The sequence below is a fragment of the Neoarius graeffei genome, chromosome 19, assembly GCF_027579695.1.
Source record: "Neoarius graeffei isolate fNeoGra1 chromosome 19, fNeoGra1.pri, whole genome shotgun sequence".
NCBI classification, from domain to species: Eukaryota; Metazoa; Chordata; class Actinopteri; order Siluriformes; family Ariidae; genus Neoarius; species Neoarius graeffei.
This window is the reverse complement of record NC_083587.1, coordinates 21,738,637-21,757,180: the sequence shown is the minus strand read 5'-3', so window position 1 is coordinate 21,757,180 and position 18,544 is coordinate 21,738,637. Positions and strand designations below refer to the sequence as shown.

The 18,544-nt window shown below is 40.7% G+C and overlaps 1 protein-coding gene across 3 annotated transcripts in view; it reads right to left on the bottom strand.

Annotated features, from left to right (window-relative positions):
- prex2 (phosphatidylinositol-3,4,5-trisphosphate-dependent Rac exchange factor 2) overlaps positions 1-18,544 on the bottom strand; it is a 266,799-nt gene that overhangs the window by 187,700 nt on the left and 60,555 nt on the right. For all 3 annotated transcript variants that reach the window (XM_060899865.1, XM_060899866.1, XM_060899867.1), the window contains 3 exons: positions 10,879-10,983; positions 9,127-9,228; positions 6,231-6,392 (listed from right to left, as the gene is read on the bottom strand). In XM_060899865.1, the coding sequence (XP_060755848.1) occupies positions 6,231-6,392; positions 9,127-9,228; positions 10,879-10,983 (369 nt within the window). The remainder of the gene's footprint in view (positions 1-6,230; positions 6,393-9,126; positions 9,229-10,878; positions 10,984-18,544) is intronic.

Here is an 18,544-nt window from a genome sequence, read left to right as displayed (position 1 = left end):
CCAGACGTTTACAGACTGTTGTAAAGAGAAAAGGGGATGTCTCACAGTGGTAAACATGGCCTTGTCCCAACTTTTTTGAGATGTGTTGTTGTCATGAAATTTAAAATCACCTAATTTTTCTCTTTAAATGATACATTTTCTCAGTTTAAACATTTGATATGTCATCTATGTTCTATTCTGAATAAAATATGGAATTTTGAAACTTCCACATCATTGCATTCCGTTTTTATTTACAATTTGTACTTTGTCCCAACTTTTTTGGAATCGGGGTTGTAAAATAAATTATTTACATATACAAATATAAAAAGAATAATATATGGGGAAGGGGGGGAAGGAGGGAAAAAGAAAAAAGGGGGGGCGGCGGCAGGAGAGATATTGCACATTATATTGCACATTGTCCGGTATTGCTTATTGTTAGGCTAGGCTACTGGTCCTTCCCATCCTCTGTCCTCCTGTTATCCCTCCTCCCCCCCCCCAGAGAGGAGTTGTACAGTCTGATGGCGTGAGGGACAAAGGAGTTTTTAAGTCTGTTCGTCCTGCACTTGGGAAGGAGCATTCTGTCACTGAACAGGCTCCTCTGGTTGCTGATGATGGTGTGCAGAGGGTCACTGGCATCGTCCATGATGTTCAATATTTTGTCCATAGACCTCTTCTCTGCCACCGTCACCAGAGAGTCCAGCTTCATGCCGACCACAGGGCCAGCCCACCTGATCAGTTTGTCCAGCCTTCTTGGATGTGCTGCCCCCCAGCACACCACGGTGTAAAACAGGACACTGGCGACCACAGACTGATAGAACATCCACAGGAGTTTCCTGCAGACGTTAAAGGACTGCAGCCTCCTAAGGAAGTATAGCCTGCTCTGTCCCTTCCTGTATAAGTGTTTGGTGTTGCAAGTCCAGTCCAGCTTGCTGTCCAGCCACAGCCCGAGGTACGTGTAGGAATCCACGGCCTCCACCTTGACTCCCTCGATCAGAACTGGTCGTGACCTTGGTCTGGACCTCCCAAAGTCAATGACCAGCTCCTCGGTCTTCGAGGTGTTGAGCTGCAGATGGTTCCTGTTGCACCACACAGCAAAGTCCCTCACCAGGCTCCTATACTCCTCCTCTCTGTCGTCACTGATACACCCAACGATGGCTGTGTCATCGGCAAACTTCTGAATGTGACACAGTTCCGAGTTGTAGCAGAAGTCCACGGTGTACAGGGTGAAGAGAAGAGGGGCCAGCACCGTGCCCTGGGGTGCTCCGGTGCTGCTAATCACAGTGTCAGATGTGATGTCCTTCAGCCTGACGTACTGCGGCCTGTCAGTGAGGTAGCTGGAGATCCAGGTGACCAGGCAGGGGTCCACTCGCATCCTGTTCAGTTTGTCCTGAAGTAATAGGGGCTGGATGGTGTTGAAAGCACTCGAGAAGTCCAAGAAGAGGATCCTCACTGTGCCATTTCCCTTATCCAGATGCGAGTGGGCTCGGCGTAGCAGGTATTTGATACGTTGTCTTTGTACTATTTTCAACAAAATATACTATAGGGTTTCCATGTTTTGTAAATCATCATATTCTGTTTTTTTATTTACATTTTACACAGTGTCCCAAATTTATGGAATTGGGGTTGTTAAAAAAAAAAACGGTATACTGTATACAACAGGTTCATAATGAGATCACTATCTGAATTTATTGTCATGGTAACAAACCCATAATAATCTAAAATCAGATATCACAGAAAATGTAACTGGTCCTTTATTTTCCAGGTGATTTATGTTATATTCACATACATTTGGACTCCCTGCAGTGCATAACCTGCAGTCTCCACATTAAAAACTTTTCTTTTTCAAGTGCTAGAAAAGTAGTAACGTGTGTAAAATGACCGCAGGAAGACATCCCCTTGTGTCTTTATGTAGCCTACTCAGTTAGCCTGTAGGCCTGCTGAGGACACACAGCTGTGTTTCGGGTCAGCGCTAACAAGCAATCATCCGTCTCTGGAAGGCAGGATGGAAATAATGACTCTCCCACTCACTCACACACACTCACTCACTCACTCAGACACACATCCCATATTGCTCCACCCTTCCACCCACACCCTCAGCATGCAGACAGTAAAGCCTAATTGAATCTCTGTATCGAATTTTTAGATGCAGCAATTAATAAAAGCAGCAAGACGCAGTACAATCTACAGTGCAAACTGTTTTTATGTTTGTGTTTATACGGAACACACACTCACATGAAATTTCATTTACGATCTGGAGTAATGCTCAGGCAATCTGCTATTCGAAGAATCACCAATGGCTAAAATGGATAGCAAATTGGCTTCCAAAATGTTTCATAAAAGCTATTTTGAGAGAGCGGTTGTGCTCAGAACAGTATGTACGCCTAATTGATGAAAAAAAAAAAAGCCGAAAAGAACATTTCACTCATGTAGCAGTCTTGGTCACACAAATGTTTATGATTTCTCGCCTACAAGAACGGGTGGGGCAGCACCGAGGACCTAGGTTTGTTGCAGGAAGGGAAAAAAAATATCTTCCGCAGAACATTTCAAACAAAATGGAGCCAAAGTCATTTTCAAAAGTCTTTTAAAAGCCACTCGAATGTACGTTGCTTGTTAAAACATGACAGACTGTTTTGGATTCTGCGGTATGTTTTTTACAGAGGTTGATGTGGACAGAAATCCTGGCGCAGATCACTTCAACATGCGCTAGCTCAACACAAGATTTTGTTTTCCACAGCTTTTCTTTAAAGAGAAAAATGGCCGATGTGCAAATCTTCTATAACTGTATGCACGAAATCTGATTTTAGCCACATTTAAAGTACATATAGGTACAAACTAAAACAAAATAAAGTAATATTACAGCATGAGGGAAGCACGGTGGTGTAGTGGTTAGCGCTGTTGCCTCACAGCAAGAAGGTTCTGGGTTCGAGCCCCGTGGCCGGCGAGGGCCTTTCTGTGCGGAGTTTGCATGTTCTCCCCGTGTCCGCGTGGGTTTCCTCCGGGTGCTCCGGTTTCCCCCCACAGTCCAAAGACATGCAGGTTAGGTTAACTGGTGACTCTAAATTGACCGTAGGTGTGAATGTGAGTGTGAATGGTTGTCTGTGTCTATGTGTCAGCCCTGTGATGACCTGGCGACTTGTCCAGGGTGTACCCCGCCTTTCGCCCGTACTCAGCTGGGATAGGCTCCAGCTTGCCTGCGACCCTGTAGAACAGGATAAAGCGGCTACAGATAATGAGATGAGAAGCTGTAAGTCTGTCAGCAAGCTAGCAGACCTGAAGAAAGCTATTTTACTGTGTAATTAAAACAGCAAATAGCAAAATTAAATAATAATAATAATAATAATAATAATAATCTGCTAGCAAGCTAGCAACCAGATAATGTTATTGCATGATTAAACCTGATAGCTGAGTTCACTAACAAGCTTTCTAAGCTTTCTCTTTTATTGTGTAATTAAACTGTAAGCTTGTTAGCAAGCTAGCAAACATTAAGAAAACTTTTCTATTGTGTCATTAAAACCAGTAGTAGTGAATTTTGCTAACAAGCTGGCAAACAGACAAGGTGACTGTGAGAAAATACAATAGTCATTTAAACTAGCAAGCTAGTTAACATTAAGGCCTGGTCCCACAACACCAATAACTATACCTATAACTATGACTATGACTATACCTCTGCCTGAATTTAGTTCCAGTCTGGAGCAGTCACACCACAACTATAATACCGACTATAATATTGCTTGGTTCTGATACTCAGGGAAATAAACGTATGCAACTTAGGAATAGTCATGGAAGTTTTTTCCAAGTAGTAGCACATTATTCCGGGTCATACTGTACAGCTTGGACTTCAAAACAACCCATGTATACACTCCCGTAGTTGATATAATACGGATAGGTCACAGATTACGGAAATATATATATGTTATTTACCAGCTGGGTGGTCCGTATCGTGAAATACCGTGACCGAGGTCTTGAAAGTACTGAGCGAGGCCCTCTGGGCCGAGGTCAGTATTCAAGGCCGAGGTCACTGTATTTCATCATACGGACCGACCTTAAGCTGGTAAATAATATATTTATTTTTTTCTTTACCAAATTCTAACAGAAAACGAGAGCGCCCGAAAGGGAAAACCGAGCCGAGCCGCCATTTTGAATCCTCATTCACGGCTGTAATGCAAATTGCTTCCTCCTCGGTATACAAGTGCACTTCCATGGCAGGAAAAAAACTACATTTTGCCGCCTTTGTAGTCCCCTATTTATACAAATAGGAGTCATTCAGGATTCAGCCATGTTTTTGCTCGGCGTTAGCAACAGTTAGAGGTTTTTAGCTTTCTCCTGAAATGTTTTCTTTTATTTCTTCTTCCTCAGGGCAGTAAAACTCACTTTCGCTGTGAAGACTGTCGTTATCGCTATCCATGCTGTAAAATTAATGCTATTCTCCTGAGAAATGCGAAAATAAATGTTGACAAAAATTGCTACTATGTTTGTTGTTGTTGTGAACGAGCGAGTCGCCAGAGGTCCGTAACCGGGGTCTGTAACTGGGGTCCGTACCGGAGGATACGGACCCGCTCGCCAGCCAATCAGAACACAGGATTTGATGGAAACCAGACCACGAAAAAAATAAAATAAAGAATTATACAAAATACAGAGTGGTTACAGATTTTAATACGGATGCAACACAGATGCTAATAATTTACGGACTGGTCACGGACGTTTCAGTATATTACAGATTGGTTACCGATTTCATACAGATAATGCATCATGGATAAAACAATTAAATATTTGGACTGCCAAAGTTCATAATTAAAATATCTTACCTGCATTTATGTGTTTACTTTATTAATTTACTATTGATATTTCACAGAAAGTATCACATATCTGTGAATAAAAGATCCGTGCTTTGTATTATATTTTTTATTTTCCGTGAATCCGTATTCTGTGACTTCATGATGCAACAAGGATGTACAAAGATGCCCGAGAAAAATAGCATGTGCTCAGACAACATCACATGTAAACAATGACCTGATTGGTCAGATGTTTTATCAGATCAGGTCCAGGCCTGGAAAAATCATTCCAGAAGCAATCTCACCGATACGGATAAACCCAGGCCTGGGCTACAGGTATAGTTATCGGTATTGTGGGACCGGGCCTTTAGGTAGACTATTTTATTATGCAAGTTCGTGAGCTAATACATATTAAGAAAACTATTTAAATTAGCACCAGTAGCCAATTTTGCTAGCAATTAAGAAAAATGAAACGGCATGTACCAAGTTCTTTAACAAGCGAGCAGATATTAGGTAATGGATTGTGTTTACCCAAATTGAAGCACATTTACTGTAGTTTTAATGTAAGTGCTAACAAGTTGAGCAACTTTTCACGTGAAAAATGCCCAGTTTGTAACCAGGCAGGAACGTTATTGGGACAGCTATGACCTAAGGGTTAGAGAAGCAGCCTTGGGCCCAAAAGGTCGCTGATTTGATTCCCTGGACCGGCAGGAAAATCTATGGCTGAAGTGCTCTTGAGCAAGGTACCTCAAAGTAGCAAGGTACCCCAGGCTGTGTGTGTGTGTGTGTGCTTGTTGTATGTCGCTCTGGATAAAAGTGTCTGCTAAACATCCGTAATATAATGTGTTTTGCAATTTTGCATTATTTCAAGCTAAGTAGTACATGGAGCAATCAATAGTGCAATCAAAGTGTGACATCTTTTGTTATTGATTAGATTTAACAGAAAGGAAGAGTGTGCAGTTAGGTTAAGAGAGTGCGGAATGATTAACACATTTAAACACTCTGCAATCATTTAGCAAGTGCTGAGCTTTAAAACATCTGCTGTCCATCACGATACCAGCGTCTCCAATCACATAAATGTCTCTATCCTTCAGGAAAGCCATTACTATTTTCCCTTCATACCGCAGTACAGTTTTGGCCATTTTTGCCACCCGTTTAAGAGAGTCAAGAATGAAACTGAATAATAATATAGCTTCGGTACAAACACAACGCCCTCTTTTCACACCATCTGATTGTATTCCATCATAGTATACGTGGTAAATCTGCTCCGTGCTGGGTTGAAGTACCACGTTTCACAAATCCAGCTGGTAAAATGAATAATTGTTGTTTTTATCTTACCCTACAGTTGGATGCCCTGCTACTTATGAAATGAACAGGCTGTTCTAGCATGTCCTGAAAGCTCTTATTTCTGCCTTTTCCTTTCCAGGGACATTTTCTCTGAAATGTTTGCGTGGAGTGTTGGTAAAACAATGGACGCACCTCCCATCCCTCGATGTGTGACTGCCATTCTTCCAGCACCTCCAGCTTCTCCATCTGTCTCTTGGCTTCATTGATGCTCGAACACACCGCCTTCATCATTTGGAGAGATTCGTGCACCATGGAGTAGTCGTTGTGCTTCTTTGGCGTTCTTTTAAGCAGCTCCTGAAAACACACATACACACATACATTTTATATATATATGTGTGTGTGTGTGTGTGTGTGTGTGTGTGTGTGTACATACAGTACATGTTACACATATACACTCACTGTCCACTTTAATAGGAATGCCTGTACACCTGCTTATTATGCAAATACAGGAAAATATTTCAGTTAATATTTACATCAAACATCAGAATAGGGAAAAAAATGTAATTTGAGTTGCTATAATGTTAGCCATGCTAACTGCTCCCTGGACGCTGTTAGCATGGCTGCCCACTGCTCTGGGTATGTGTGTGCGCACATGTGTGTGTTCACTGCTTCAGATGGGTTAAATGCAGAGAGGAATTTCAGCATGTGATGAATAAAGTTGTTCTTCTTCTTCTTCTTCATCTTCTTCTTCGACTACGGCATGGGTGTTGGTGCTATATGGACTTGTTTGAGTATTTCCTATACTGCTGATCTCCTGGGATTCACACAAAATGGTGCACAAAGCAAAAAAAAAAAAAACATTCATTGAGCAGTGGCTCTGCAGACGGAAACAAGTTGTTGATGAGAAGTCAGAGGAGAATGACCAGACTGGTGTGAACTGACAGGGAGGCTATCGTAACTCAAATAAGCACTCAATGGGCTCCCAAATGGCGCAAAAGAAAGGCATTTGCCTTAGAGGCTGTCCACACGGCAACGGATTCAGGTGAATCTGATAAAATTGTTTATCGTTTCGGCCTGGCGTCCACACGGCACCGGCGTTTTGGGTGCCCCAAAACGATATTTTTTGAGAACGGGTTCCAGAGTGGAAAAATCTGGCAATGGCGCCGTTGCGAAGTCGTCTGGATGAGTAGAACGGATTTGTTTACGATGACGTCACAACCACATGACTAGAACAAGCAGCACTCTCGCTGTTTTGTATGAACCACTGCATTGCATTCACTTTTGTATACAGCTTTTCTTTTAAATAAACAAGTAACTGAACCATTTCTTGAATTTCTTTTTTTTATTGGATAAGACTGCTTTTCAAAATGTTCACACACAATAAGAAAATTAAGTTATATAAAACTATGCACACTAATAAAACTAATTTGTACACACAGAAGGCACGATTTCCTCACATAGTCGCAGCCATCTTCTTCTTGTTGTTGTGTGCTTGTTCCTGTGAGTGCTTCACGCCGGGTAGAGGAAGGGGTTTATGCGCATGCGTCCTACTTCTTCTATTGTTCTGGTGTCTCCGATGGGACCGTCTTACAGCGCACGTAGAGGTGTGGCATGTGTATTGCATCGTTTTCAGCAAGCGTTGCGTTGCCATATGGACCTGATATTTTACTGATCCGTTGCCCATGTGGACGCGATATTTTTTTAAATAAAATCTCGTTGCCGTTGTCATGTGGATGTAGCCTTAGTGTCTGGAGATTGCAAGTGGCTGGGAGTCCAAGAGAGCAAAACTGGATGTGTTCTCCAGTTGGGAGGGGGATCCACTCTCTAGCCAATGGTAGGTGCCTGAGAGCTTATGTATGCAGAAGGGGATGGATAGCGCTTTCCTCTGAGTGTGCTAGTTCGCTCTGTGATCTAACATGAACAGGAGTCTGAAAAGATGTGGTTGGTTTCACATGTCTCAGCGGAAGCATATGTTAACCTTCCCACCTAATTAGTGCGTGGGAATTGGCCAAGACTAAATTAGGAAGAAAATTGTGGGAAATCTAAAAATAAATAACCATTCTTGACAACCATGGTGAGCAGAAAATCTTCAGAACCTTGAGGCAGATTAGCTAATCACCAATCTCAATTCATGACCTAAGAATGGTTTTATGATGTGTGATTTTTGCCCATGGAAGCAAATCCAGGACAAAAATTACACAGTGTAAGCCCGGCTTAGCTAAGCTACCATGGAGAGATCCTAAACTCTACACCCAGGCCAAACACAACACAACAACTCCAGCATTTCATCTTAACTCTGATTTACAGAAAGGGAACATAGATGGCTATCACAATTGTTTAGTGAGAACCTTTATCTGTTCCAGCTGTGAGATCTCAAACGGAACGAAAGCTTCAACATGAAAGAACAAGAGATTGTGGTTTTGTAATGCAAAACTAGCGCTCATGGGTGTTTAGCCTAAAGCAGAAAGGTTTTGGAAAAAAAATCTGGTTCAAAAATAAGTTCAGTGTCAGCAGAAGCAGTCTGTTTATTTTGAAACAAGGAATGCCTCAGATGGAGTCAGTTTGACGGGACAGTTTCGCTGATGCATTACTGCCAGTTATTAAGAGGCTATGCTTTAAGTCAGGAAATATTACAGAACTTCAGGTTTGGGCTCTTGAACAAGACTCTTAAATCCCAACAAGTGATGTCTTTCTGAATAAGAAAACGGGTTGTTTGAGGATTCATTGAATGGTTATTGGTGTGAGCTTTCTTGAGAGGTTCTGCTTCATTTTCAAGTTTAACATGGAATTTGTAAGCGTTTTATGGGACAAATCAAAGAGGGTTATTGATCTTTAGGGTGCTAGATGGACTCAAACCTTGGATGGTTGCTTTGCATAAAATCAATGAACTTAACAAAGATGGAGTATCTTGACTGTCTGTTTGTAAAAAAGGCACTTTAAAAGGGAAGAAACTTAGAAAATGACACTGGACTGAATCTCTTTTCATATAACCCACTTGTTTCAGTCTGGTTTCATGCAGATGAGTTTAATGCCACTGGACAAAAGGTCAGCAGACCATAACAAGGGAAATAAACAGATTTTCACTCACTCTGAGGATCAAAGGGTACTTGCAGATCCTCTGGATGGGAGCCACCAGATAGCCTTCCAAAGGAACCTCTGTGTTCTTTCTGCCTCCCAACAGCATGCAGTTCTAATGAGGAACAAAGAACCAGAACAGTAAGACAGAACCAAAGAGAACTAGAATTGAAACAGCCAACATGAAGAACCAAAGAGCAATGGAGCAAAATTGGAGAGGATATAGAAGCAATGAGCAACGATGCAGAACCAAGAAGAACCCACACAAAGCCACAGACTAGTGAGACAGAACCAAATATTAATAGGACAAGTTCAATTCAGACCTCTGAGAGGCAAACGATGGAGCAGAAAAAGGGCAGAGCAGAGAACCAATGAAAGAACCAAAGCAGTAAAAGAGAACCAAAGAGAACCAAACCAAAAAAAAACCAAGAAGCCTCTGAGAATAAAAGAATAAAACAAAAAGCCAGGAGAAAATTAAAGAGCAACTAGACACAACCCGAGAGTACTAAAAAAGCCTGAAGAAAGAAAAACAAAGGGTCAGTAAGACAGGACCAAAGAGGAATGTACCAGAATCAGAGAAATAACAGAACCAATCAGCAACACAGCAGAACCCAGAAGAGCCAAAACAAAAACAAGGGTTAATGAAATTAATAAAACCAAATGGCACCAACTATCAGTGGGACACAAACAAAGTTCAACTCATACTGCTGAGAGAGAAAAAATAGAAAAAGAGGTCCAACCAGCAGAGAACCCATTAAACAGAACTTAAGAGTATTGAGATCAAAGCAAGGCCAAAGGAATGAGCTGAATATTATGGAAATGGAGCCCAAGAGAACCAGAACAGAACCAGAGAGCCTCTGAGGTCAAACCAAAAATCAATAAGAGTTCCAAAAAAGGGCCAGAACAAAATCAAAGAGCAACTACATACAGCAAGAGAGCTAGAACACTTAGCAAAAATAATAATAATAATAATCGGGCGGCACGGTGGTGTAGTGGTTAGCGCTGTCGCCTCACAGCAAAAAGGTCCGGGTTCGAGCCCCGCGGCCGGCGAGGGCCTTTCTGTGCGGAGTTTGCATGTTCTCCTCGTGTCCGCGTGGGTTTCCTCTGGGTGCTCCGGTTTCCCCCACAGTCCAAAGACATGCAGGTTAGGTTAACTGGTGACCTGGCGACTTGTCCAGGGTGTACCCCGCCTTTCATCCATAGTCAGCTGGGATAGGCTCCAGCTTGCCTGCGACCCTGTAGAACAGGATAAAGCAGCTAGAGATAATGAGATGAGATAATAATAATCCATAAAGAAAAAAAATAATGAGTAAGAACCAAACCGTACCAAAGAACCAAATAGAGAACCAAAGAATCAGAAGTTAAAAGCAGTGAGACAGAGCCAAAGAAAACAAACCCACAAACAAAGTGATAAAATGTTACATAAAAGACTAAGAACAAAACCGAATATTAACTCGACACTCCCACAGAGAACCAAAACAGAACCTCAAATGCACGATTAAGGAAAGCAGCAATGAGAAAAACAGAACCAAAGAGCAGCACGTTAAAAGGAAAGAGTACTAGGAGACAAAAGTCTAAAACAGAACCAAATGGCAACGATACAGAAACAAAGAAGTGAGCAATGGGACAAAGGTGAATTGCAGTGAGACAGAACCAAAGAGCCTCAGGCTCAGCTGCTGTGCTTTGTGGGTAACCAGATCTTTAGCAGCTTCATACAACACCAATGTTCTCCGTGCACGGCAGAGGATTTGAAACGAATATTTACCAGAAGACACGTGCGAACACTTCTGATCTTGTTGAGCTCCAGCAGCAGTCTCTGGGCTTTCTCGTGGTTTCCACAGTACTCATCGTAAATCTGAAACCTGGCCCTCTGAGGACGGACACACACAAGTACACACATGGAGTTCAGCACTATTCTGAAGTTACTGTACATAAGAGTTAGGCAAATGGTATGAACTTCAGCCCATTTTTCTTGTGCATTATCATAAATACACTCAAAAGAATATGGTATGTCATTCAAGGCCAATATTAAACACGTAAATATGTACATAAATTATTTCCGCCATCATGGTGGAAGGGGGCGGCATGGTGGTGTAGTGGTTAGCGCTGTCGCCTCACAGCAAGAAGGTCCTGGGTTCGAGCCCCGGGGCCGGCGAGGGCCTTTCTGTGCGGAGTTTGCATGTTCTCCCCGTGTCCGCGTGGGTTTCCTCCGGGTGCTCCGGTTTCCCCCACAGTCCAAAGACATGCAGGTTAGGTTAACTGGTGACTCTAAATTGAGCGTAGGTGTGAATGTGAGTGTGAATGGTTGTCTGTGTCTATGTGTCAGCCCTGTGATGACCTGGCGACTTGTCCAGGGTGTACCCCGCCTTTCGCCCGTAGTCAGCTGGGATAGGCTCCAGCTTGCCTGCGACCCTGTAGAAGGATAAAGCGGCTAGAGATAATGAGATGAGATGAGATCATGGTGGAAGGTATATGCATAATCTGAATGGGGAACTTAAGCTGACCTTAACTTAAAGGTGACATATTATACCCCTTTTCGACAAGTTGACAAATTTCCCTGAGGTCTTAATGAAATGTCTGTGATATGCTTTCATCAAAATGCTACAAGTATAAAGCACCACAGCTCCCTTCTCACCCTGTATAATCAGCCCTGTTCAAAACGGCCAATCTGAGTTCCTGTTCCTTTAAATGATAATAAACCACTGCTCACCCCACCCCCTCTCTTCCACCAGCCAATCAGCTCACACTTTCCTCATGAATGTTCATTTACAAAGGCAGTTCTCAAGCCGTGAGTGGAGATACTCGGGTGAGGGGGCGGGATCATTCTAATGACCTTGTGACATAGAAAGAGGAGACAAATCTGAACAGCTTGTTGAAGCGCATATTTTCTGAAATAGGAGGCTAAGAGAAACTGACTGGGTGTCTTATTTCAGAGTTTGTGGGTTAACAGGCACTCCAGGGCCCTGTACTACGAAGCGGGTTTTTTGGCTTACCAGGGTAACTTCGAGAGTAACTTGATCACGTGCAGCGTAACTTCCCGATTAACCCATACTACGAAAGTTGGCTATGTTCAAACCGAGGTATGCTGCCATGGCAACTTACGCTGCATCTCAAACCTGCTCGTCTCAGGTTATGTTCTTGGTTAACCCGAGGTTTCCGATTAACCACACCCTTTTTAAACACCACCTCTCCACCAACATTTCCTCTAGAGACAATGCCAGCGTACCTGGATGACCCGTGCGATATCGGAGCGCAGATTAGAGATGGGATTTATGGCTCTTTGATGGGATCCGCATCTTTGTGATCCGTTCTTTGAAAAGAACCGTTCAAAAGACTGGCTCATTTGGCTCTTTTTAAATATTTATTCAGTTTTAAGAAGACAGCGTCTAAAGAAGCCAGATCCCTCTGCTTAGACAGTGACAATATTTCTGGACATACCTTTTATATAAAGCAACCTAGACTTACATTATTGTAACCCCTAAACGCTCATAAATAACCATTAAAAAACAATGAGGGCTTCAATGAATGTCCATGCAGAACGGCTTTTCTGTAAAAAAAAAAAACACCCACTCAAGAACATAGTTATCAAGAATGCAAGAATATTTTATAGAAAAACACTTGTTTTACAAAAATATTTAAGTCTGAGATACAAAATAGATACAACTACAATAAATATAACACAAGAACTATATATATAAATATAAATATATAAAAACTAAATATAACACAAGAACATTTTAATAGAAAAAAACTTTCTATATTAAAAATATTGAAATTGTAACAAAAATAGATACAACTAAACAGTCAGATAAATAGATAAAGTTATAACAAGAACACAAGATTATTTTAATAGGAAAAAACAAACTATTAATGCAAAAAATATATTATTAGAAAAATAGATACAACTAGACAAACAGATAAATAAATAAAATACACAAAAATAGAACAAACAAAATGACGATAGAATAAATTAAATGAACGTCCGTGCAAAGTAGTTTTCCCACAATATTATCATTAATATCACACAACATTATAAACTATATACAAAACAATTTGAACTATTAGGCAAACAGATAAAACTTGAATAAATAAAAGGCAAATGAATGCTTGCGCGCACACACACACCATTATGAATGATGTTTTTATATTTCATTTTCACCTGTTGCCAGGTGCGTTTGGCACTGCTGTTGCCTCTGAAATGTTCACAGGACATACACCAACTTAGTCAAAGGGACTGAACAGTCAGTCATCCTAATTCATGTGACTCTGTGCACATATCAGCTTAAGTAGGCTACTTCATGAATTCACCATACCAAATTTTATTCAGGATTTTTCGGACATTAAACAAGCTATATATGACTGGGGCCACGTCGAAGGACCATTTTCTGTGACTTGTGATTGATCATGAAGCTTTCTCTCATCCTATACTTCTGTTCTGGAACATGTAGAAGGGAGAATGTACTTGTGCATTTACCCGATCGGCAATTCGTTGCCAACATGCTTGCCGCTCCTTATTGGCAGCCGCTGTGTTAGATTTTGCTCTTAATGTTGTTTTGAACTCCTCATAGCTTTGCATTATGACAGCGCATTCTTCCTCTGTGAAGTACGGCGACCGTGCCATTGTGAACAGTGGTGATTTGCGCTGATAACCTCCCCTTTAACGTGAACGCGCATTAACCCTGATTAGGTTAAACCAGGTTCAACAAATCAACTTCATAACTGGCGTCGTAGTACCGTTTAACCCCAAACAAGATAACCAGGTTTTGTCAACCCCGGTTTAGCGGGGGAACCCTGGGTTACTTCTGGGTAGGTTAACCTCCGTTCGTAGTACAGGGCCCAGATCACCAAATATACATATGTGCACAAGCATTTAAGCAAATGCATAACAAGACTCTGGATACACATAACTTTTCATGCATAAATATTCATGCATCTTTGGACTCTAGACTTGCCGATCCAAAACACTTTATAACCTGTCGTTTCTCATGCACTTTAAATTTGCTACAGCAGTGACTGGACTACATCAAACAGTCTAATCTATAGAAGTACGGTAAATTAGCTAGCTGATGTTTGCAGCTAATTTTGGTGAAAGTTAATAATTCCATGCGCAAGCTAACATCAAATTTTAAAGTGATGAAATAAAATGTTTAACCATATATTTAACATTCAAACTGTTAAAGATAAACACAGCACGTTTTTGTTACATCGGCTTCTTGGGAAACATGTTTACATACCCTATGTCCGAAATCACTCCCTACTCACTATATAGTGGACTACATAATGAGTTTGCCATTTTGTAGTGCTATCCGAATATATAGTGAGAATTATTACACCCTATATAGTGCACTCAAAGTATCCCACAGTACATCGTGAAAAGTATTGTACAACCAGTGGTCACTAACCAAGCAATACAGTGGTGCTTGAAAGTTTGTGAGCCCTTTAGAATTTTCTATATTTCTGCATAAATATGACCTAAAACATCATCAGATTTTCACACAAGTCCTAAAAGTAGATAAAGAGAACCCAGTTAAACAAATGAGACAAAAATATTATACTTGGTCATTTATTTATTGAGGAAAATGATCCAATATTACATATCTGTGAGTGGCAAAAGTATGTGAACCTTTGCTTTCAGTATCTGGTGTGACCCCCTTGTGCAGCAATAACTGCAACTAAACATTTCCGGTAACTGTTGATCAGTCCTGCACACCGGCTTGGAGGAATTTTAGCCCATTCCTCCATACAGAACAGCTTCAACTCTGGGATGTTGGTGGGTTTCCTCACATGAACTGCTCGCTTCAGGTCCTTCCACAACATTTCGATTGGATTAAGGTCAGGACTTTGACTTGGCCATTCCAAAACATTAACTTTATTCTTCTTTAACCATTCTTTGGTAGAACGACTTGTGTGCTTAGGGTCGTTGTCTTGCTGCATGACCCACCTTCTCTTGAGATTCAGTTCATGGACAGATGTCCTGACATTTTCCTTTAGAATTCGCTGGTATCATTCAGAATTCATTGTTCCATCAACGATGGCAAGCCGTCCTGACCCAGATGCAGCAAAACAGGCCCAAACCATGATACTACCACCACCATGTTTCACAGATAGGATGAGGTTCTTATGCTGGAATGCAGTGTTTTCCTTTCTCCAAACATAACGCTTCTCGTTTAAACCAAAAAGTTCTATTTTGGTCTCATCCGTCCACAAAACATTTTTCCAACAGCCTTCTGGCTTGTCCATGTGATTTTTAGCAAACTGCAGATGAGCAGCAATGTTCTTTTTGGAGAGCAGCGGCTTTCTCCTTGCAACCCTGCCATGCACACCATTGTTGGTCAGTGTTCTCCTGATGGTGGACTCATGAACTTTAGCCAATGTGAGAGAGGCCTTCAGTTGCTTACAAGTTACCCTGGGGTCCTTTGTGACCTCGCCGACTATTACATGCCTTGCTCTTGGAGTGATCTTTGTTGGTCGACCACTCCTGGTGAGGGTAACAATGGTCTTGAATTTCCTCCATTTGTACACAATCTGTCTGACTGTGGATTGGTGGAGTCCAAACTCTTTAGAGATGGTTTTGTAACCTTTTCCAGCCTGATGAGCATCAACAACACGAAAAAGCATTGTTGATGCTCATCAGGCTGTAAAAGTAGGGGGAGTTATTTTAAGAATTTTGACTTTTCCATGTTTTACCCCCTTAGAAATATGGAGATGGTCCATCTATGTGTGAAAATGTGAAATTGTATTAAATTGAACCTTGCTAACCCCCCTGTACATACCCTCTGAAAGTTTCCATTCTTACAATATGACAAAATACATTACAGTGTTGTTTGATATTAGAATGCTGCTTTTTTTAAATGTGTTTTAAAGTTATCGATGAATGCGAACCTCTTCAGGTATGCCACTAGGTACGACTACAACATTTTCAGTGCAGATGATCTTTATTTTAAGGTAATAAGCTTAGTAGTAAGTAACCTTACATTCAAGTAAATTAAACATATGGTAATTCTGCTCTTTTTCAGCAAGTTTTAAAGTTATTGATGAATGTCACACTCTTCAGTAATACCTCAAATATGAACTATTTTTAAGCACAGAGGATCATTACTTAAGGTTAATAATTTAGTTTTAAGAATCAGTATGCACAAATGATTCATATCTGAATTATATCTCCCAATGTATTAAATAGTCATTATTTGTATTCTTGCAGGTAAATAATGGCTTCTGTTGCAACACGAAAAGCTAAGAAGATACTAGGTGTAGTAGAGTACATAGAGCAGGCTGAGTTCCCTTCTGGGATGCTTCCAACAGGGAAGGACATCATTCAGAATACGCTCTATCTGCTGCGGCCGAAGCGTGCTGGTCAAGCACAGAGATCCAGGGATGCTGCTGCTCAGTTGCTGGCAGAACTTGTTCAAGAGCACTGGTTATTTTGTACCTTATACACCATCCACACCAGACATATAAAGAAGCATATCTTGAAACTTTATGGAGAATTTGTTACTCTGATTCAAACCCGTAAACAGGGACAAAATGAGGGTTTCTAACAACTCTTTTTGTGAGAAATAAATGTTATTACTGTGATTTTTGATGTTATATTTAAGAGTTATTTCCGTTAAGGAATGCTTATATTAGTGAAAAGGGCAGTTTTTGACTATTTGGAGGGGTTATTAACTTCAGAGGGTATGTACAGGGAGGTTAGCATTTTTCACTTGGCCAAATATTGGTATTTCCATACTTAGATAGATCATCTCCATATTTTGGAGAGGGTAGAAAAAAATTTTTGATCTAACCCCCCCCAGTAAAAGGTTACAAAACCATCTCTACAGAGTTTGGACTCCACCAATTCACAGTCAGACATGAGGTCCTCAGAAATCTCCTTTGTTCGTGCCATGATACACTTCCACAAACATGTGTTGTGAAGATCAGACTTTGATAGATCCCTGTTCTTTAAATAAAACAGGGTGCCCACTCACACCTGATTGTCATCCCATTCATTGAAGACACCTGACTCTAATTTCACCTTCAAATTAACTGCTAATCCTAGAGGTTCACAAACTTTCAAGCACCGCTGTATATCCCATCATGCATTGTGGTCGCGCTGAAAGAAATCCAATCAAAAGCCTCAAATTTGATTTCACAAAAGGCAGCAGCAAAGAAGAAAGTCTTGATTTAAAAGAACTGAAAGATGCAGCAGACGCAAAGTACTTTGTATTTATTAATGTTGGAAATACACTCAGTATAATATGGAATTATCACACAAATACATGCATGTATTTATTATTTTCAAAACCCACCAGCTGACTGATCTGGCACGTTTTAATTGCGTGACGGTAATGATGTAAATAACAGCATGACGGAGTAGTGTCCAAAAGTGTTTTTCCATTTTTATCAATGAGCTCACTATATAGTCCTTTATATAGTAATTCCCTATATAGTGAGTAGGGAGTAGTGAACGAGTGAGTGATTTCAGACACAGGGATAGATATTCAGTGCTGAGAGAAACAACCAATATGGAGGCCAAGCAGATTTACAGAGACTATCCTTTAGCTTAAAAAGAAGCGTTTTTAATCCAGTCAGAGATGATATTCACTGTAGTCAGTAGAATACAGGGTCTATAGGAGCAGTTTTCTTTTGTGATTGCTGAATAATGTTTTAAGTGATGGTTGGAATTAACAGACTCGGGCTATCGTATCATTTTTGTACAGGCCTACCACAGAGGAAATGTCTGTTTAACGTCTGGGTTCATGGTGCTGTTATGGCTCATGGGAGGTCTAATGGTGAGAATTAGTGCACGGAAGCATCTGCCTAAGTATAGGATAGTAGATTAGAGATTGCACTGTAGCTACAGTAATGGATTGTCCAGATGTTTGGCCACCACATCACGTCTTAGAGGTGGCCAAAATGAGCATGTGAACATTTACAGTATAATGATACTCTTTTCTGAAACCATGACAAGCCATGTCACTTAAGATGTCATATGTATATTTTAAACCCATCAAGTATTGTATATTTTTCTCATATAACCCACTTTCAGTGTGGGTTCTGTAGGATCTTTATATATATATATATATATATATATATATATATATATATATATACACACACCTTTAGAATTTTCTATATTTCTGCATAAATATGACCTAAAACATCATTAGATTTTCACACAAGCCCTAAAAGTAGATAAAGAGAACCCAGTTAAACAAATGAGACGAAAATATTATACTTGGTCATTTATTTATTGAGGAAAATGATCCAATATTACATATCTGTGAGTGGCAAAAAGTATGTGAACATCGAGGATTAGCAGTTAATTTGAAGGTGAAATTAGAGTCAGGTGTTTTCAATCAATGGGACGACAATCAGGTGTGAGTGGGCGCCCTGTTTTATTTAAAGAACAGGGATCTATCAAAGTCAGATCTTCACAACACATGTTTGTG